Source organism: Anomalospiza imberbis, chromosome 19 (genome assembly GCF_031753505.1).
Source record: "Anomalospiza imberbis isolate Cuckoo-Finch-1a 21T00152 chromosome 19, ASM3175350v1, whole genome shotgun sequence".
In the NCBI taxonomy this organism is placed as follows: domain Eukaryota; kingdom Metazoa; phylum Chordata; class Aves; order Passeriformes; family Viduidae; genus Anomalospiza; species Anomalospiza imberbis.
The window spans coordinates 10,378,524-10,401,414 of NC_089699.1; the positions used below are offsets into that span (position 1 = coordinate 10,378,524).

The following is a 22,891-nucleotide window of genomic DNA, read 5'->3' on the forward strand; positions in this document are numbered from 1 at the left end:
GGTGCCAAGAAAAGGTTGTAGAGTGTTTTTCCAACAGAAAACTGCTTCCTTTGTAAAAAAAAAAAATCTTCCTTGACAACCAGGTCAAAATGACATATTTATAAGTTATCCACACAAACTGTCCCCTTCCTCTGTAGTAGCCTGACATTTTGCCTGAGGGAAGAGGCTTGAGGAAGTTCAGTGTATTCCTGAAAATCTTCAAGAACATGTTGCCTTGTGATACTGCTGCAGATCAGTTTTCAGCTCTGCAGGCTGAGTGACAGCTCTGTGAAGGCACTTTGGTGATTCTTCAAGTGAAGACTCTGGAAAAAAAAATAACAGCTTGTTTTCCAGGGCTTACTGCTTCAGGATCCTCCAGATCCCAAAATGCAAATAATGAAGTAATAAACAGAATAATCAAGCTCATCCCTTGGAAGAGCCATTATTCGTCTTCTTTAAAGACTGTAAGCTCTTTTTAGAAACCAAGCCTTGAGAGGCTGTTCTGCTTTACAGAATGTGAGCATCTCCTGAACACTTGAAATTACTTCCACCATACAGAAGATAATAATGCCTCAGTGAAGAACTGCAGCATTTAAAAGTAGTTGCTGCCTGCAATTAGTTGGCCATGTGGTGCAAATCATGCTAAAAAGAATAGAGATAGCATTTTCTTCTATTCTATTACAAATTTAGAAAAGGAATACACTGGGTACTGGTAATGACCAAAATCTGATTAACCCTGGAACATACTTACCTCCTCATCAAAGAGCAGGCAATCAGCATTTCGAAATGGGCACTTGTATAACACAGCTTTCAAGTATTTTGGCTGCCCATTTCCTCCCTCTGCCTCTGCCAAAAATACAATCTTGCTGTCATTGACACAATCCCAACCATCCACATCCAGGAAGTGCTCTGAAGCCAGGTTCTCCACTCACTGGGAGCTCAAGCACTGAATTTTGAGCTGTTTTATCCCATCATGTTCCTGTAATGCGCTCTCAGCCTGGGATCTGACACATGGCAATCATGCTGAAGTTCACTCAAATGATCTCCAAATTAATACAGATTCCAAAACTCCTACTTAATTTATTGATATTGATCTTGCCAGTCACTATGCATTTGATTTTGGAGATCCTACAGGCAGATGTTTAGTTGCCTGGATCTTATATTCATTTTCCTTGAACGCTGACTAGATAAAAGAAGATAATAAAAAGTGCTGCTGCTCAGCATCCATTAGTCCTTGTTCTCTTGATGGTTAAATTGCTTTTGATTTTTGGGCAATGCCTTACATCTTTGACATTAAAAGCTGAAATATTGGATCTATCCATTTCTTCAGTTTAGGGAATTTTCAACTATATTTTGTTCAAATGCCAAAACCATTCCATAGTCAGGAAAGTGTCAGTTATCCCTTCCTGTTCTTTTGACAGTGTGGGTGGAACTAAGCTATAGAGTAACAAGACTTCACATGTAACTAAGCTATAGCAAGGCTTCATAAATAACAATTTTGCTATTTTGAAAAGGGCCAGTATTATTAAGTATTCAGATTTTTTTTGTGTGTTGCAGGCCTGGTGTGTTTATTACTACAGAATAAATGCTATTTATTTATACATTTATTATACATTATTTATACATTTTTGCTATTTTGTTCTTGAATCTTGTATTTTATGAACACAGCAGTGCTGTAACTTTGTGTGCAGGTAATTGGCTGTAGTTCATCAGCCAGAACATCAGCTGTTCCCCCTCCCCTTTCTACCTTTTGCCTGTACATCAAAATCCAGCTGTAACTGTGGCATGGACAGGCATGTCCTGGTTAACTTCTGTTAGCTTGGCTTCTGATATCAAAGATGCTATATCTTCTTGTTTTTTTAGTAATAGGCAATGTTTAGTATTTCCTGCAAGGTCCAGTTTGTGGGAGGAGTGTGCATTGAGGGAATACCTCTGACATTCTTTCAGCTGATGAACTAGAACTGTACCTTTCCTTCCTCACTGGGAGAGCTGCCTGGGAAGGAGCAGCATAATGATAACTAAAGAGATAACTCTGTGTATTCATTGTTCTGGCAAGGCCATAAATATTTCAGTGAATTACTGAAATCAGAAATAGAAGAGACCTGATGAATTATCCAGAGTATAGCCTGAACACAGCTGTACAGCTCCCTTTTTAAGAGTTTTTGCTAGCAAAAGAATTAATATCACTGTTGTGTGCTTTAAAAGTAAAAAGCTTGGTTTGTCAGCTAAACATTAGCTGAGACAGTACTTCCACTAGAAAATATCAATTTGGTGACATTAATATGTATTATTCCTTTGAAACTTTTAACAACAGCAAAAGAAGTGAGTTTTCCCAAAAGAGAATTTATCAACTGTTTTATTCAAAGGAAAATGTCACAGTTTTGATAATCCCTGAAGGATGATTTTTTTTCCCCTCCAAACAAAAATAATTCATGGGAAGATAGTTTCATTTTTGTCAAAAATATTAATATTAGGTTATTCAATGAACATTTTGCTGTTGAATCTTATTGAAGTTGACATTAAAAAGAAAATATATAAATCTCAGAATTACGTTATTTTAATTTTTACAATAAGCATCAGATTTATACAAGATGAGAAGAGGATCTGTTTCACATTATATTACAGACCTTGTTAAAATAAGCATCAGATTTATACAAGATGAGAAGAGGATCTGTTTCACATTATATTACAGACCTTTTTAAATTTTTGCCTTATTTTGAAAATGGGAATGTTTCATTAAAAATTTTCTGCAACTCTTTAGATACATTGCAAATCTGATCACAGTAAGAAACCCAAAGGTGAACAACTTATGTACTTGCCTAAAAATTAAAATTCAAAGTTGCATAACAAGAAAATGGCTTCTGTAATCCTCAGGAAAAAAATCTAATCATATTTAATATAATTTTACAAGGATGCAGTCAAGAATGCAAAAGCTCTTTTCTACATAAATGTTTACTTGCAGCAAGACTTTTAATTTTCTGGAAATCATTTAAATGTCCAATTTTGCCTGCCTGGTAAAAAAAAAAAAGAGGAGTTTTAATTCTGACAGTGTTCATAGAACTGTAATTTCAAAAAGAAAATCTGTCCAAGAATTTGAATATGTTCCATTGCAAAAGAAAATAAATGTTCCAATTAAGAAATGTAATACTGTACAGTATTGAAAATAATTTTGATGTAAATGAAATTGAGTGTGCATTAAAATTAATTAGAAAAGGAAGCACTAGACCTCTGAAACAAGTCCATTCTCTCCAGTCTGTAAATCTGATACAAACTGCTTTATTGACATGATCCCTACACCTTGATTAAAATTATTACCCCAGTTTTAAAAAGGAATTTGAGTCATGAAGTAGCTGACTTGCTCATTCATAGGTAAGAACAACAAAAAATCAAAGATCTGACAAAAGTCTTCTGAATTTAATATTTACTTTTTTTTCTGATTGAGAGTCTTATTGATAGGAAACCCTGAAAGCAGCTTTTTTTTTCCTCCTGGACAGTATCCTACAATTACTAGAATTAATATTACACTGGAAATGCTATTCCCCAGCAGCCTTTGGTGACTGCCAGGTTTATTATTGACTTCTAAAAATTCTTTGCTTCTGGTTTATCATTACTGTGTGTGATGTTTATGCAGTGACTTTTCATTGAACAGAAATGCCTGGACTATGAAATGCTGTCAGGGAGCCCCTTTGCACTGTCTGACCTGGAAATCTTTATCAGGAAAGGAATGGCTGGTGAGGAAGCAGACAGCCATAGGCTCCCTTTGAGTTTTCTGAGAACACTTGCCTGAGTTGGCTTTCTTGCCTTCTTTATCATAATTGCTGCAGTTCAGTACTGCTGGTCTGATGCAAAGTTTCAGTGCTGTGTGCTGGATCCACATTAATTTTGTAATGCATAGTTATCCACATATTTTTGGGTGATTTAGACTTAGAGCTGTGGTTTCCAGACTGTACTCGGTCATCAGCCACTGAGCTGCAAAAGTCTCATGATTGCTTTACAGCTTTTCTGCAGAACCTGGACTCTTTTATATTCTTTTCAATTGCAAGATTTATTATGATAATCTGGGAGAGGTTTTGATGTTGGGTGGTGATCCCTGACTCCAAAAAAAAAAAAAAAAAAGTGAGGCTGCTGAGCTGTAAGCATCATCACTGATGAAATAGTAATATTTAAGTGCTTATCTGTACTTAAAAGCAGTGCCTATAATGTTACAGAAATAAGTTATGCCAGTGCAGCCAAATCAAGAGTAATAAAAAAATATAATAGAAAAAACAATAAAGAATAACCAAAAAGAAAAAAAAAAAAGAAGACCAAAAAAAAAACCCTTTTGCTGTTTCACCTTTGGCTGTGGTTTTATTGTTTTGTTTGGTTTTAGTGTTAGTGTTGGGGTGTGAATGCAGGTGCTGTCTGACAAGCCTTAAAAACATTCCCTAAACCCCGTTTCTCTGGCCAGATTGCCTTGGGTTTACAATAAATACTTCACAGGAGACAAGAGAGGAGTTTTTCAGTGCATAATATAATTAAAATGTATCACATCCATGAACGCAAGACATAAAAACGCCTTGCAAATGATGAGCAGAGCAAATGTCTGCATATAATGTGAATTACACAAAAGTGTAGAAAAGTAGCACTCGGTAATTTGCCGGCAAGGCATCAGAAAAGATTTATCTGGGAAGGACCTGCAGCAATTAGACTGTGTGTATCCATGTGCCTCCAGCAAAACAAATTATTATTAGCTCAAGCAAACATCTATTTGTCTAGCATATCCCACTGCTTCTGTGGGCCAGCTGTTGCTATCCTTAATTATCTTTGCTACTAGATGCCTTTTCCTTTGGCTTAAATCCTCCTCACTGTGGTTAAAGCCTGTTGCTACTTGTCTTGACCACACTTCTTCCTCTTAGTGGCAGCATTTAAAATAGTGGAAGACCATGTAGCATCTCCACCCTGTTTGCTGTTCCCCCAAATGAATGGCACCAGTTTGCTGAATTTTTCTCTACACCGCATCTCTCCTGGCCACTTCCTTACCTTTGTATTTGTCTGACTTCTCTCCAGTTCATCAAAGTTGTATTGAGTTCTGTACTTGAGAGCTTCCTGCAGGAGACAAAAATGGAATAACCTTTTTTGCTTTAATAGGAGCTCACACCAGGTCCCAAATGGTGCTTCCTTTTCCCCAGTAGCTCCATGTTACTGTTCCTGTGAAGTTTGGACTTTCTTCTACTTCCAGAACCAAAGGCATCTGGGTGTGCCCACTTCCTTCGGGGCAGCTGATTATCCACACCTTGAATACAGCACTTTGTTGTTATCTTTATTCAGCTGCACCCTCTTTATTTCAGACATTTGATCCAGTTAGTCAAGCCCTTACAAAATTCTAGTCTTGTTTTTCAATGGCATTTCAAAGAAAGGTCCTTTTACCAATGGGTTTTAAATCCTGAATTATCCCCAGACTCCCCTTCCTTGGACTAAACCCACGTTTTGTTGAGTGTGAATGAGGAATGACATTCTTTTCACCTAACTGGCCTTACTTGGGGGTGTTGTTACAGGGCCCAGGAACTAGACCCTGCTTATTTAATTTGGTGTCCGAGAATCAGAACATTACAGTAATTATGGACAAGCAGAGAAGCCAGAAAAGCTGACACCAATAAGGACAGAATAATTTTAGACCCTGATTAAATCAGAAAATATATTTAAAAATCAGTTATGAACAAGTTGCATGCTGGTTTATTGGTGATTGAATATGCATGTTAATCCCCATGTTTCACAGCAAGGAAAAACACAATTCAGTATCTAAAGCTTGTATTTCAAGACAGTTCTTTAATGTGACCTAGATTTCAGAACTCTGTTGTTGCTGCTAGGAAAGCAAATTATTCTCTCTCCATTCACTTACCTTTAATGAGAAAAGATGAGTCAGCTTTTGAATAGGCACTGTCTGTCCTGACTTCCAAATCAAAACATTTTAATAATGAAAAACAAGTGATATAATAGTATCTTAAAATACAGATGACCTAATAAGATTAGTGCAGTCTCATTAGGATAATTTCAAGCATTTTTAATCTCTGAAAAAAAAACACTTGATTAAAAGTCTATGGACTTGTTTCACTCAGACTGTGACCCCTCTATGAAAAAATTAGTTGACTTTGTGCCTCTTCTCATACAAGCAAATACAAGTATTTGCTCTTGGTAACTATGGAGACTGAAGTCAAAACTCTCCAGATTCAACAATTTTACTGGATGGTAAATGCTTCCTAAACTGCCTCCTAATTAATTTCTGTTGACAAAATGCTTAGAATTTTGATATATTAATCCTTCATTATAACATGGTGTTTTGACATAGGGGAGGAAACAAACTTTGAAATTCTGTGGCACGGAGATGCAAATTGTTCCCAAGTTGGAGAAAATACCCAGGGGAGGCAGGAATTATCTCGGCCCCAGATCAGTGTCCGAAAGCCAGAAAATAGCCTGGTGAGACAGGAATTTATCCTTGAGGGGTCAGTCCCAGATCCAGGTCTGACATCCTTCTTTTTGGACTGGCAGGGACAGCTGAGCTGCAGCCGGCTGGGGTGGGGAGAGGTGGAGACCCCTGTGTGTCCCTGTGGGTCTGGCTGTCAGCCAGCACCTGTGTCATGGTTTAAGGTGACCAAAACCAAAGTGACCACTGCAGTGGAGCTGATCCAAAGCACTGTGTGTGCTTTTGGCAGGCAGTGCTGAGTTCATTTTCTTTGAGCATCCCGAGAGATCTGGATTCATGCTGACAAGGGGAAGGGGGATGAGCAGCATTCCCTTTGTTGGGAATCAGTGTGTGCTGGAGCTGTCAGGGCTCATCTTGTCTCAGAGGGTTCGTAGGCTTTGCTGTCAGCTCCTGCAGTTGTCACATTTTTTCACTTCTCCTCAGTAGGTAGGAGTGAGAAGCTGAGGGCCAGCAGAGTTCCTCAGACACATACAGCACACAAGTGTGTTCATTTAAATGGAAAGAAGCACAAGGAAAGTTGATTGCCAAGAATGAGAGAGGAAGCTTTTTTAAAAGTGCGTTTTAAGGAGAATTTGCTAGAGGAAAATGTAATTACTTGGTGCCTGTAAAGGAGACCTAAAGGAGGTACAAAATGTATGTATGGCTCACACTAGATGTGTTACCTCATGGCATGAGGCATATGGATCATTAGCTTGGAGTTAAGGAGGGAGATTTTTGCCTTGCATTAGTGATTGCTGTGGGTATTGTGTTTGGTAACAGACATTTTCCTCTCACTGTAAATTTTACCTTTACACTTCAGGTAAAGTTCAGTATGCTAAATGGAGGCACTTTGTGCTTTTTTTTCTCTCAGATTTATAACAAAAAAGGAAATATGTCTTAGATTTTAAGAACTTTTAACATTATTTCTAAAATATTTCAAATTATTTCTAAAATCCCTTCTTTTATCTATTTGTAGCTACAGGCTTTTTTATATCAGGCTAAAAGGATGTCTTGAGTTGATGTATTCTTACAATTCTTGCTTCAAAAGGAAAATATATTACTTTGGTCAGTCCTTGCTGTGAGATGAGCTGAGCAGAGAGTGGTTCTGTCTCTCAGTTGTAGGTGGTTCGTGCCAGCTCCTTCTGCAGTTTAATTTCATCATCAGTGCAAAAAAAGTAAGATATTACTTAGCAAGAAAGGCATATCATGTAATACTATTGCTTTTTAAATCTCAGACAATTTCTGCTCAATTCTAATTTTAGGCAGTCATTTTAATTTGTTACCAATGAATGCTTTCTAATTAAACTTGCATTTAACGATCACATGCGTCAGTGAGCAATGGGAGCTGACAGTGATGGAAGTGGGTGGGTAGCACAATAGATGCTGACAAGAGCAGTTGATCCAGTAAGGAAAAGAGATGGGTGAATTCCGGAACAGAGTAAGCAAGGGAGCAAAAGGGAAACTGGGGAAAAAGAAATTATTTCTTAGGACACACACACTGAGGCTATTCCTAATTACGTGGTCCTGGTGGTGAATGCCCTGTGTGCGGAGCCTTGAATTTCTGGAATAAGAATGGGTTATTCCAGGTTCTTTTTAATCATCTGAAAGTGGCTTATACCAATTCAGAACAAGAATGTTCCCCAGAGAGTATTTCCATGAACTTAACTTTTTTTAGCCTATATGGCACTGGTGTAAAATTCCCCAGTGAAGGAGTGTTTCTTTAATTTAAAAATTAATTATGTGTTCCCTGTGTTCTCTTCAGCAGTTCGAGATTCATAGGTATAAACAAAATTAATTTCTGTTTAATTTATGCAAATATTCCTCAAAAATTACTTTGTAACTTGCAGTGTGTTCAGTCAGCATGGAAGCAATAATGCATTCTTGACTCATCCCAAATGGACAGCATCATGTTAACAGTCAATAGTGGGAAACTGCAAAAAAAAAGCTTGCAATTCATTCATAGAAAGGAATATTAAAAAAAAAAAAACAAACTGGAAGGGACTGAGAAGAATGTAATGGAGAACAAAAGGTTTACCATTTTTCAACCTTAGCAGGGAGCTGTACCAGCCGTGTGATCCTCGGGTTCATTTCTCTCACTGTGTCACTAATTGAGGCTCTTAAACACCAAAATAAAACATCTTTAACTTGGCAAACAAAGCAGATGGGAGCCACTGGAGGATATGGAACACTGGTATGATTTCTTTTTCTTTGCAGCCCTTTCTGTGAAAGAGGTGGATTTCTGCTTTCTGCAGCTTTCTGATTTTTCTGTATCACCTCCACCTTATCAACAGACTCTTAACCACAGTAAGCCAAATAATGGAGTGGTTGATCACTGCATCCTTTTGTAGCATTTTAGAAAGAAGCAGTGTAGGTGAAAAGGACAAAAATCAGTGTCAGATAATCAGTATGTTAAATGCATTTGTTAAAGCAAGAGCCAGTAGATGATGCAAAATCCAGTGTTTGGTCAGAAGAAGCTGCTCTGAAATCCCTCCCAGCTTCCACTATCCCTCACTTTTGAAGTTTTATGTTCTCCTGAGCTAAATGCATTAACAAATGTATTGCACCCATGACTGAAATGTGATAGTACTGAGGGACAAGCAGCTTCATAATATCTTGGCCTCCTCAAAATCCCTTTTTGAACATCTGAGTATCAAATGTGTGATGTGGAAAGACTTTGGAAGCTAGTTGATTAGAAGCATATTGAAATAAGCTTGGTTTTTTTGATCCAAGTTGCTAAAGAATTACTTTTTTTCCAAGAGGTGATTATTTTGTATTATTTTGACTACTAATAACCTCCTGCACAGATTTAAATCAGCATTGGTTCCTCTGTTTGCTTCTTATCTTGTTAACAGTCCAAATTGCTTGGAACCTACAACATCTAAGAGTTTTGTGAAAGTAGTTAATTAGTCTTTCTCTGAAAAATATGTACTTTAGGGTTTTTTTTCTGTTGTATTTCCAGTATTAAGCTTCTGAAAAGGTATAGTTATAAAGGTAATTCTTTATCCTTCTTAAAGACACAGCAGGAACCTCATTGCTCAGGTGACTGTAGCTCTCACTCATTTCTGAAGAACTTCACACTGAGCAGAGTTTGTTCTGACCTTGGGTTTCCTTCATTGTTAGGTAGGAGAGGAAAATGTCTGTACTCATGTCTGACCACATGTGCTGTTTGAGGTCATTCTTATTTCCTTAAATTTTAGTCAGTTGACTGGTCATTGTTCATAAATTGCAATTGCTCTTGTATTCAAACTGTTTCTAATTAACTGTACCAAGCTTTTCACAGAGAAGTATTAGAATAGAAGAAAGACATTTATAACAGTTTGTCATTTCAGAATTACCAAGAAGATCTAAAAGTTGTACATTTAATCCTTCAGCGTGAAACACAAGCTATTTAATAACTCATTCTCAGTTTTAGGTTGTAATTGTTTTAATCCAAGATTAATGAGTTTGCCCACATAGATGGGTCAATATGTTATAATTAATAGGCAGTGGAAAAACACAAGCTCATCTTTCACCATGCCCTGAATGTCCACAGTAAGACAAATACTGTTCCTGAAGCCTGGTTTCTAGGAACAGACTGAAGGGAGACAAGCCAATCTGCCAACCATAGTGCAAATCAGCAGAAGTTTCAGTTGCTACTATTTCCCAGATGTCTCCTCTAGAAGACTACTGAGTCATCTTTGTTTTATTAAGTGACCAACAATAAAAGAAAAAAACAATTTCTTTAAAATGGAATTTGATATGTGAAAAAAAAGGAATGGAATGTCCCCTCAGCAGTGTATTATTTATGAAAGGAAACATATTTGGTTTTGGGAAGAACACTTGAAATGATCTAAAGTGACACACAAGCAAATGCCAGAAGTGCATATTCACTTCTGAAAGCTGTTTTCCAGAACCTGAGTGTTTATAATGTAATTCACAAAAAAGCAGGAATATTATTGATAAGAAACAGCTTATATTATTGATACCCACAAAATATAAAAGTCCATTTTGTGCCTGCAGCCTTCTGAACACTCTGGACAAACAAGAGTGGATATTTCTGTGCAGATTTTTGCTTTAGTTGTGTCAAATTGCGTATGTTGTAGAGGAGTCCCTCTGCTAGTCTCACACCGTGACACCTCTGGTGTCTTCTCTGGGATATGCCCATCTTCCAGTAGCACTCAGGAGTCCAAAACCAGGCAACTTAGAACCAACAAATCAGACCTTCAGCTTCCATCCTCCTTGCATTGCTTAAATAGCTCAGAAGAGAAGAGCAAAAGGCATTGGGGATCTTAATTTATACCTTTTCATTAATTACTGAAGCCACCGGAGGAAGGTTTGAATGCTGATAAGAGCTGAAATTGATGACTATTGAAAAGAGATCAGAATTCAAAACCACACGTATCAAGTGACAGAGAAAACTGGTTTTAATGTCCTTTAGCAAATCTTCTGTATCAGAAACCCTTCTAACAGGTAATTCCTGTTTCTTAAAAAATCCCATTATTTTTGAGTCTCTCATACTAAATACAAATAAATTATCAGGAGATAAATAAAGGGTATGAGCTGGCCCATATTCTAGTAAAAAAGATATGTACAACTGGAAAAGTCATAAAAGGATATGTAACAAAGACATCTTTTTTTCTGTTGTTAATCAAAGAATGGTTCATTGTGGTACAGAATGTGTGTTAGCATTGCAAATAGATACTACATCCCTTAAACTTTATATTCATTCCAAATACTGACTGTTTACCCATAACAGGAAGGGAATACAGCCAGAGACCCTTTTAATGGTGGATGACAAAGGTGTGAGCAATGCTGGAAATTAGTTTGTGTTTCAGAAGATCACTCAGGGTGAGATTAGCACCTCTGGGAGGCAGTTGTCCCTAAGCACTCCTGCCAGATTCATCAGTGCTCTTTGGTGCCTGCTGTAATGGAAGGAGAGTTTTAAACTCTGGCCCCAAAGCCAGAGAAAGCACTTATGGACATACTTACCTTGAAGCACCTAAACGGGACAAATCTAGATAGAATCCTAGTGCACTCTGCATTTTTAGCGATTCTTACTATAGGCTCTAAATCCCTCATTTCCTTTGAGTAATTTTGTCAAAAATTAAGCAAAATAGAGCATTTATGGACTGCAGTATTCTGATGTCAGGATTGCAGTTTTGAGTCAGCTGAATGTTCTGCTGTCGTATCTGTTTCAGCACTTTCATCTGCTGATCTCTACATATCTTTGGCTTTGATAATTTTTACTAGATTATTTAGGGGGAAAAAAATCACCCAAGTACATTAGTGCAGTTTCTAGGTTTGATAACTGCCCAGGAAAATGAGGCTTTGCCCCTAATACCTGTATTTCCCCCTTTTTCCTTTAGAGACATGAAGGATCATGCCATGTGCAGTGGTCCTGAGGGAGAGCACACACATTCTCTCTTGGGAGCTGCAGGCAAAGTCTTCCATGTCTATCACTTCCTACAGGTTTATCATTTGGGCTGATGCTCATCTCTTTTTTTTTCTGGGACCCACAGTGTCAGTGCTGGTGCAGTTTTTGTCCTGTTAAGCCAGGGCGGTGATAAAGATGGATGAGCTCCACACTTATCAAGGATCAGGAAGGTTCTGTTTGCTCGAGGGCTTCATTTCCTCTCAGCTTTGTAGAACTCCAGAGCAGTGGTTATCCCAGCAGGCAGCTCAGGGAAGGAGGAGCAGTCCCCAGGGACCCTGCCCGGCTGCGCTGGGGCACAAACAGCAGCCACTGCTTCCTTGGTTGTGTTTGTCACAGAGAATTACAGACTTTTCTTTGGCATGAACCCTAATTAAATGCACACAGAACAAAATGCTGGTAGGTTATTGTGTATTTTGACTAAAGTGCTCTCTCTCAGGAGGCTGCTCTTCCTGTTGCATGCACAATTGCTTTTGCAGTTTTACCTTTTCTTTACCTTGCAGAAGGTAAATAGTCACAAGTATTTGAATAGCAAGAAGCCTTCTATTTTCTGTCAAAATGAACTAGTTTTTAAATACTGTAAATCTGTGATTTCTTAAGATGATCTATGCAGACAACTGAAGCCAAATATATTATTTATGAAGATTCATCAAGGAGACTGTAGCAGTTCACACTAGAAATTATAAATATGCAGGAAATCTGAGATTGCTGGAGTTTATGTAGGCTAAATCCTGTATATTTCAGGCTGTTTTTCTGACTTTTTCAGCTCCTTTACCTCCCATTTACTCCAGGTGAGAGCTTAGCAGCCTTTCAAAGCAAGTCCTGGGACAAACAACAAATTTGACCCTGGAGGGTGTGAAAAAATAAAACAGGAGGAAGTAGATCAACTTATGAATGATTCATGGAGACAGTGAGCTTGGAGGAAGTGGAGATGATGTCTGGGGAAATATAATGCAAAACATGAAAGCTTCCTAGCTACCAGGGGAAATACAAGAAATAGAAGTACAAATCTGAAAGGGAAGGAAAGCAATAAAGAGAACAGCACTAAAAACCTAGTGGAGAGCAAGTAAAAAATTTGGAAAATAAAAGCATTAAAAAACCTGTAGATGTAGGTGGAATGTGGAAGCATATAAAGAATGGATAGGATACACAATCTAATGCATACAAAGTCAAAAAGGCAAATAAAGCGCTGGAGATATTTCCAGAGTTTCATTTCAAGGTGACAAATGTATTCAGTGTATTTGAAAAGCAAAGTCTTCAGCGGGTAAGGGAAGAATACAGAGTGTCAGTTATTGCTACCCATGTACAGTTCTTCATTTAGAAGAGGAAAAAAGGCCATAATTTTAATCAAATCACCAGTGGAAAAAAGTGCAGTTATCAGTGATAAATGAAACAGGTGATGTGGGGGATCCATGTGGGTACAGAGCAGATACTGGGCTTTCACTGGTAATTGAGCAAATCCCTTGTCATTTATTTGGACATGTGTGTTTCATGCAGAAAAAAGGAAAGGCCAGGGCAGATGGAAGCAATTGAGGGATGAATCCCATTGCCATTTAAATAATCCGAAAATACCCATGCTGAATTAAGGTCCCATCTTTCATGGGAGAGGAAGGAAGAACCAGTGACCATGTCTAGCATATTTATAGCTTAAAACATCCTTTTCTTCCTCCTTTCATAATGGAGTCAGAGCCTGAGAGCTGCTGTGCAGCAGCTACTTTGTGTTTAAAGGGGAGTAGCTGTGCATTATTCTCTTTGAAAGGCAGTGGGTAGTGTGTTTTGAGGAACAGATTGTATAGATCTGTTCTAAACTGAAAAGGGAAGAAGCCTGAGATAACTGTCTAATGGGGGTAAAACTGATAGGAAAAAAGAAGATCAGTCCAATGAGGGTTTTTTTTCAAGCTGTACTGACCGATCATGGTGCTGTTCTAGTTCCCAGTTCTCAAGTTCCCTTCCTGAGTTCTGGAGATTTGGTTCCTTGTTGCTCCTCGCTGGGTGCCTACAGGTATAATTCCTTCCCAGGAGGTTTGTACCAGATCCAGTGTGCCCAGTCCTGATTCAGTGGCTGTCATGAACTCTCTTCGTACTGGAGAACTGAAGTTCACCTCTCCAGACTTTTAGGAAGAACCACACTAGGGACAAAGGTGTGACAACAGAAGAAAATCAGCCTTTTAAAAAAGAAATTTAAAAAAATAAACATGTGCACTTAGGGCAGTCCTTGGGAGGAGGCAGCTTTCAAAGCTCAGATGGTGCGTGCAGTCCAGCACATTTTCCAAATAAAAGTTTTAAACCAAAAGCAGGCTCACAGATGGTTCTAATGAGCTGGTCTTTGAGATACAGTGGGACTTGAACAAAAATAGTTTAACTCCTAAGACACTAACATTTCAAGAGGAGTTTCAGGCAAAACATTTCAAAAAGAATTTTTCTTGCATATTTAAATTTTATATATATTTCTAATCTCAAAAGACCCACAGTTTTTCAGGGCCTTGCACTTGCCATTTTTTGCTTTACAGTACAGTGTCACAAAAGCAGGAGCATTTTTACGCAGGGACTGATGCTTCTTCCTCCAGCACTTTTCAAACTTTACAAAGAGTTCATTTTGAACAAATAGTTATTAAAAAGGTAAAGATTTGCTAGGACAATTTCATTTTTAAAAGAATATAGAATAGTACCCTACTAGAAGTATTACTCATCATTCTAGTAATAGAAGTGTCATCAAATGATACTTAACAAAATTATCATCTGGTAATAAATGTATCATCAAATCATCAAAGCTAGTAGCTTTGTGGCACAGCAAGTATTTGTTAAATTGTATTGTTTATATTATTTTCTGTTACAAAAGTATGAATTGATTTATAATCTTTTTATGACATTGTTTGAAATGACAGCATTGCAACTTACACTATCTCAAAACTGTCTTCTCTGTGTCACTTGAGTTTTCAGAGACTTCTTATTTATCTCCTTTTAGGTCTGCCTTATGGATGGGAAGAAGCTTATACAGCTGATGGAATCAAATATTTTATCAAGTGAGTAATTCTGGGAAAAAAGGGTCAGAGTTGAAATAGAAGCATATCAAACTAAACATATTTTCAGTCCTAGAATTAATAGAAAAATGTATTGCATATTGCACTGTATGCTCTTGATTTTCTAGAATGTAGTGAAGATTAATTTATATAATAGGGTTTTTTTAATTATTCCTCTGAAAGATTGGAGGAAATGGTGAAAAATATAATTCACCTCCATTGCGTATAGATCATGATCTAGTTAATAGTAATATTCTAGCTGCTGAAATTTCCACAGTGTCTAATTCTTATAGGTGCCAGAAGCACAGGTTTGCAGGTGGAATTCTGCAGTCTCCTAAAAGAGAGGAAGGGCAGCAAATAAATTACTTTTATCCCAAACTCTTCCAAAAGTCACATAAATAACATTGAAGTTGATGCATGAACTGGCCAAGAAAAGCAGGTTTTTTTTCCTTTTTTTTCAAGCACACTGCTCAGTTGTCCTTGCCTTACCCCATGCTGCCTCGAGCGAGATGTGTTAAAGCAGACATGTTTATTTCTGCAGAGGTTTCCAAACACACTGCATATGATCCTGCATTCCAGCTCTAATCAAAGGGTGCCTTTTATTTTCAGACAGATGTAGGTTACTACATGAGATTTATACAAAAAAAAAATTGTAGAAAAATAGCTTAGGAAATGAAAGTGAATTAAAAGGCAGTTTCATAGCAATGGAAATAAATAGAAGAGCAACTATTAAAATAGAGCACTGTTCCCTTGGGCTCTCTGTTCATGCAGGGAGCCATGATAGGACAGTTGGGAAGTTAAGGTGGATGCTGCACTCTTTTCTGGGTAAGAATGGGTTTGGACCTGTGTGACTGGAAACTGAGCTTGAAGATTGTATTAATCAATAATAGCAAATAAACTTTAGAATCAGAACAGAAGAAATTACACATTCTTGAAGCATCCCCCCTGGGGTATTTTTGGGTTTGTTCCTGTGTTTCTCATAGCTGTGTATCTCAATGGCTCAGCAGAAAGCTGAATTTGCTGGGTACGTGCAGACACTTCTTTCTGAGCTCTGCACTTGGATGCTGAACCATTGCAGATGTGACAAGCAGATCCTTATTAGCAACAGTAGAATCTCAGCTACTCTAGGTGGTGCAAGCCTAATTTGCAGAAAGCATCAGATTTTTTTTCATCTTATCCCAGTTGCTGAAAGTACAGATTGGAACTCAGGAGTTCACATGAAAAAGCTTTTTCAGGACTTTTTGTAGATCTCACTGTTAGTGACTCTCTTCATTTGCTTCTGGTGACAGTGCCTGGGTTTTCCATTGTCCTAAAAAAATCTGCCTGTCAGTCTTTGTGAGGAAGGAAGACAAGGAAAATTTATCCATTTAATGGCAGAGAAGGGAAATCACCCTGACCACTGGCTAAAAACTTGTGAGTGGAGTTACCACACTGAAGTGGTGTTAGAGTTCTTAATGCAGCTCATTAGAATGGAATTAACTGAGCATTTCAATAACACAACACAGTAATTAATATTATTTTTAACTATTTCCTTGTTTTGCTTTCATCACTGTTTCCAAATGCCTTTGCAGAGTGTAAGCCGGGCTGTTTGCATGCCTGGCAATCCATACCTCTTACTACACTGTGTAATGTATATGAAATCAGCTGTCAGCTGTTTGGAGCAAGGAGCACGGCTTGCACAGTCCCTTGTTTCTAACACCAAATGGTGGAGATTTCAGGGTGAAAACCAGCACTGAAAATATTCTTTTTCTAGAAGGAACGTAGCTTGAGGAGCCATCTTACCAGCTGATCCTTTCCTGTAGGATTTAATCTTAATTGTTTAAATGGGGATTATCAGAATAGTTGATACTTCACAGCCCTGGTACTAATGCTGTAACCTTCTTGTTCTCTTTGGCTGTGAGTGTCAATCCTTTTATTCTACTTTAGAATCCTTTCATTCATTTTTAGCCCAGCAAAAGCCATAGGGGCTTAAGAGTGTTTCAACACTAGCCCACTTCCCTGTATACAAATATACAAACAAATATTATTTTAATTAGCAGTTGCCTTCAGTTCCAACGTGCTTTATTGGGCCATCAAGTAGCTGAGTCCATAAATCTATACATTATAAATCTAATGCAGTAAACACCCCAGAAAGGAATCTTAATAGCACATAAGCTTGAGACAGCTTGCTGTGAAATTTCCATAAATATCTCTGAAGGGGTGTAGCAATATGAGGTGCATGAGAAATCAGAGTTTAAAAGAAGCAAACCAGCTGGCTTGTGTTACACACTAAAGTGAAACCCACTTATGTGAATAATTGACATGAATAAAACATTTACATGGGGCTGAGCAGCTCCCTGTACCTACCAGGGAAAGCTGAATCTTGTCCATGAATCTTGACTTCAGGGAAACTTTTGAAATCACCACTTTTATCCAGCAAATCATTTCAGCCTCAGTAAATTATTTTCAGTCAGCCAGATTGCCAGGATTGCAAGTGTGAGAAATCACCCTTTAGACTGCTAAAACTGACCTGAGCCTGGGCTGGGCATTCAGCTCATTTCTACAGCTTTACCATGGAATAGCAAACTGGAATGGAAGCTTCTTTGAGTTACAGCTCAGGGTGCACCAGGGAAAAAGCAAGTTCAAGTGTCTTACTAAAATAAAATAAATTAACAGTTATCAGAAGGACAAAAATTCCAACAGTAGATAGGGATCCGCTTCATTTCAAATGTAACTTCCCTCCTGCCAGGCAGTAAAGGTGGAATTTGGGCCCAGATATGTTTTAAGATAACTTGTACTTTAAAATAACAGAGAGGCCAAGCACTGTTGTATTTTTATGTAGCAATACCAGCAGTCATTCACACATGGCACCAGATTCGTGCTTTGTTTCAAGAGAAACAAAGCACTGGTGCCTGTTTCCTCACCAATTTACATTTGGAATCTCAATCCTTTTTATACTGGCTGGGTATCCCATTCCAACGTTTAGTTGGTCTCACAGTGAAGAATACTTTGTTAACCTAGACAAAATTTCCCCTGAAGCAACTTGTGCTCATTGCTTCTTGACTGTGCCCTGAACAAACCCAATTCCTTCAACATTTCTTCATGAGCCACGTTCTCCAACCTTCTCATCACCTTGGTGACCCTCCTCTGGATCCTCCCCCATTTTTCTATTCTCCGTCTTGAACTTGGAGGATCAGTGCATTGAAGAGACCCCACATAATAAGGTGAAAAGGTTCATTAATTATTTTTACTATGAGATGATCGATGAAGGCATTTTTTAACTTACTGATTTTTTAACAGACATTTCTGGCCCAAACAGACATTTCATCTGTAAGTCCCAGAAACACGAAGGGGCTAATGAGCCCTCATAAAGTATCACCTACACCCAGATGAGTGTGAGAGCACTTACAGCCTGCTGGGAGGCATTAGGATGGAAAAAGTTTTGTAAAGAGGGGAAAGGCCATCTTATTCCCTTTTAAAGTTTTCATGTGGCTGGTTTTGCCCAGGCTTAGTTCAGGTGTTAAATGAGTTTACAAAGTGTTCTAACCAGCCACCACTAGAACAAAATCTCACTTTTGCTGTATGCTCCAGCACTAAGATCCAGCAGTGCAAACAGTGTCTGTTCATTCTGCCACTGAACTGATTTTGTGAATTAGGAATTTCTGGGTTTGATTTTCAAATAGGAGAAAGAGTCTGTGCAGAACTTCTGTCCCAGGGAGGCACCATATCTGCTAATTAATGGTTTCATCTTGATAGTTTAAAATCACACAAGAGCAGCATAAAACCCCATAGCTGGGGCACACTAATTTTTCCCCAGAAAACCCATTCTAGTTAATCTCTTCCATCCTCCCACTGTGTTCACCTTTAACATATGGCAGCTCTGTATCATAAGGCTGGCACCTAAAATTAGGCAGGCCCTTGCTATGCTCCCTCCTACTCCCACCCACTGCTTGCATATGGATGTGGTTTGTAAGGACCAGCTGTGAATTTTGCCCCTGTAAACACTGTTTCTCTAGCATTTTTATAGGACTAGATTTCAAATATCCTACATTAACAGCTATTTTCCCCAAGAGCGCTTATCTTAAATTTTCACAAAAGACAAGTAGAAATTCAAATATTTTAAATCAAATATTTTAAAACTTTTGGGATCTTCCCCCTTAGATGTATTAGGGCCTGTGATGTTTTCTGTCTTACAACAAAAAGGAAACAGTAATGCTTTGTTTAGGGTTATCTTTCAGCAATTTATCTAAAAATCAGAAGTTTCCCATGGAAGCATTGTGTACTTCAAGTGCTCCATTGGAAGGTGGAGAATTTGCTCCAGGTAAAGTAGAAGCCTATAGCCAATACTTAGAAAATACAGATTAATACAAACGACACATGATGTGTTCCAGTGGATTTTTAAATCATGCCTAACAAATCAGGTTTCTACTTGGAAAGCAGATATATTGTACTTAAATACTATAAAATTTTCATTTTGTTTGGTCTTGCTTGGACAAGAGACACCATTCACTTTACTGAAAACTGGGCATTCATAGAAACTCTTTATCATTTTAGCTGAGCTAAGAATAGCAGGGCATGTGTGGTAGATGAAGAACTTCTGTAGTATAAACATTGATGTTTTACAGCACTAGAGTTAAAGGTGCCATCATAAAAGGAAATAAATCACAATTGATTTTACTTAGTGCATGGTAACTTGAAAATATAAATTTGTTTCTTTTCTGAATGTTCTCTGCACATTTCTACTGCTTTATAAATGAAGGATGCAAACCCAGCACACTGAGGAGTGTTCATCTCATGCCTGAACACTCTGGTGTATTACAGTATCCTGGTTATCTGCACATTATCTCTAGGAAGGGTTGTGACCCTTGCTAGAAGAAATCAGTTAAGTTCAAATCATAGCAGACCTTATGTAGAAGTAAATTTCTGTTTGTTCCACTTAGTTTTCAGTCAGTTCAGAGCAGCAAACTAAGAAAACCCATGATCTGCCATACTGATTTCAGCATGGAATTGAAATTCCCCTGGACTGAATCCAGTGCCAGCTCTGCTCCCAGATCTTTGTAAAGCTGTAGGCAAGTTACTTGCACCAAAATTAGCAGTTATCAAGTCATCATTGTAGGTGTCCCCATCTTAACTCTGATGTTTTGTGGGTAGGGATGGGTAATTTGAGGCATGCAATGCTGGTTCCACCAAGTTCAAAGAAATCTGCAGTTATTTTGCATCTCTTAAAATTTGGACTTTTCCTGTTTTACATTTCATTTTAAAAAAGAGGTTGTTTTTGAAAATACTTGCTTTTACCTGTCATCCTCTAATTCTCCTGAATGAAAATAAAGAATAGTTATATAGTCACAAGAAGTGGCAAATATTTAAATAGAACTGGCTGACACTAAGTGCTATCTGGTATTACTGCAGTTTAAAGTACAGGGATCCAGAGCTGTCTCCATCCATCAACTCAGCATCAGTTCACAAACCTTCTGAAGAAGCCATGTGAATCTGGGTAGTCCTGACATGTTTCTCCTGGATTTTTGGAATTCAGTTTCTCTGATTCTCACTGAAATCATTTTGCATGACTATAAGGAAAATAATCTCAGATGTAGAACTAGGAAAATTGGCATTGGATTTTATGATAACATGAGCTTGTAGTACAAGAATGTTAAGACCTTAAGCTGCTTTTGGTTGGGCAATCTTTTTTTCCTGTGAGGTTGTTTGTTTTTTAATATCAAGAACCAAAATGGAGAAACATTCTTTCAGCTTCCACAGATACTGCACACTCTGTCCAGCTTCTGGCCTGTCACAGAAGGCATCTGTTAAATTTTTTTCTGTGAGAAAACAGAAGAAGGTGAAATTACTTTGCTCCCTAGGTTTTGGGAGGGCCGTCAGAAGCAGATCAAAGCACACAGCAAGGTTTTTTAGGATGTGCTTCATCTGGAGCAAAATCACTGCTCCAGGTTCATGTCAGATTAGTGCAGAAGGAGTTTAAGCAAGAGCCTTGAACGTGCTCTGATGCACTTGCAAATACACAGCACCAGAATTTTTATGCAGCTCACTTGGAGACAGGACTGTGAGTAACTGCACACATTGAACCAGCACTTCCAGAGGAGCAGCACTTGGCTGATACTGAGGGAGCCAGATTTCAGGTAGTACTTTCAAGCTGAGAAGTGCCTGTGCTGTCACTCAGACCTTAGTTCTGATTCAACCTTGGCTCAGATCCTGCTGTTGTTACTGATTTTATTTTCGTTTGGGCAGTTTGTTTATTGTTGACAATTTTTAATGATGCAGCACACACTATTTGGCTGGATAAATCTTCTTCCTGGTGATTACTGCCCTCTGAAATGGCTCGTAGATTTTTCTGAGTAGACAAAGGCTTAATTGGTTTAATCAAGGAATAAATAGCAAGACTGTCTTCTGGGGTTTCACTTTATATCCCTCAATCTTTAATTAATACTCAAGCAAAATCTGCAGTCCCAGAGGGAAATACAAGAAGCATTTATGTTGCCTCAGGACACAGCTCCATGAGGTGACAAGCGCTCTTGATCTTATTACACCAGTAAAATTAAGGTCACTGACATTTTCCAGGACCTCCCAGCATCTCCTGGGGTACTGTTAGAGTTTGTATGCTCCTTTTGAAATGTCTTGTGAGAGGGTAGAGGCTTAAATGAATTTTAACAGAAAAGGAAAAAGAAAAAATGAATGTTTCCATTCAAGTGATCCTATCTTGATATATGCAGTGCAAAAACCCTTCTCAAGCTGCCTTTAGGATTCGTGTATGGTAACTGTCATCCTTAGATGCTCTCAGGATTGATTGATTGATTGACTGAATGATAGATAATACTTGCATCAATGTCACTCGGTTGTTTTATTTTGCTCTAATTGCTTACCCGCTAAATTAAAATGCTTTAGTTACAGCTCAGAATAAGTTATTGCTGGCAGATCCTCCCAGCTTTTGCTCTTCAAAATAGCAAGAGTTTTCCAGTGCTTGACAGCATTTAGTATCTGCTTTCCAACCACTGGCCTTTCCAAAGGGGATTCCAGCCACGACAGACACCTTGGCTGGCTCTGCAGGTGTGTGCTGCCTCCAAGAGCTGAAGAAACAAAATATGAAAACCAAGTTTAAATTCATAAGGGACAGCAGCAAAGTGTTAATAGCACTGGCTCTGGAAAGCTGAGAAATAGTTCAAGTTAGGAATGCATTCCTAAAATGACTGAGGTGCAGAACCAGCAGCTCCATATTATATTTAATAGAATAATAGAGTGATTTAGAAGCAGGTAGAGATATGAGGGCAACAGAATTGACCCACTTCCAGCATTTTGGCCACCCTGCCTACCAAACAGTGCTGTATTTATCTAAACTCCACAGCTGTGTGAGGGAGCCTGGCTGTAACTCAAGGCCAGCTATTGCCCTGATCCCATGGACTGCCTTCTGGAGCAGCAGCTCCCTGGAGCTCCTGCTGCACTGTGACCTGCTTTAAGAGGAAAGGGTGATTATCTTTCCCTGCCAGGATGTGAAGGTCCTCAAGATGCTGCTGCAAGCTGAGACATCTCCACTGTTGTGCATGATCTATGTTTGATTGTATATCTTCTAATTATACAACATTTCCAAACGTGCCCAAGGAATTCTGATCATGGCTTAAGAGAGTTGCTTTAGAGAAGCATGAGAATAAGAACTGAGAGCCTTCTCTGAGGTATGAAATTTGGGACAGTGGGTTTGAAAAGGATAAAGGGTCCTTGCAAAGTAAAGGGCTGTCCCAAGCACAAGGGGAGCAGGACCAGAAAGGCCTGAAAAGAAAAGCCAAAGGCAGTATTCCAGCAAATCTTGTGAAGCTGTGTGGAGTCCAGCACAGAGCGACACAGAGTCTGGGCTAGAGCAAGCAGGGAGGATGGCAGAGCCTCTGCATGAAGGATTAAGTTTCAGGATCTTCATTCAGAGGCATTGTTCTTTATTTTCCTGTAGTTCTGGCCCTCATTAGCCTCCAAGCCAGCAGTGCCCAGGGCCTCTATGCCAGTGGGTTAGGAGGGGATGAGGAGTTGGTGTTCCCTGCCCTCTGGCAGATGGCACACACTCCTTGC

At 38.6% G+C, this 22,891-nt stretch overlaps 1 protein-coding gene across 5 annotated transcripts in view; it reads left to right on the forward strand.

Moving 5' to 3' along the window:
- STXBP4 (syntaxin binding protein 4) overlaps window positions 1-22,891 on the forward strand; it is a 66,974-nt gene that overhangs the window by 36,605 nt on the left and 7,478 nt on the right. For all 5 annotated transcript variants that reach the window (XM_068209658.1, XM_068209659.1, XM_068209660.1 and 2 more), the window contains one exon: window positions 14,794-14,851. In XM_068209658.1, coding sequence (XP_068065759.1) covers window positions 14,794-14,851 — 58 coding nt within the window. The remainder of the gene's footprint in view (window positions 1-14,793; window positions 14,852-22,891) is intronic.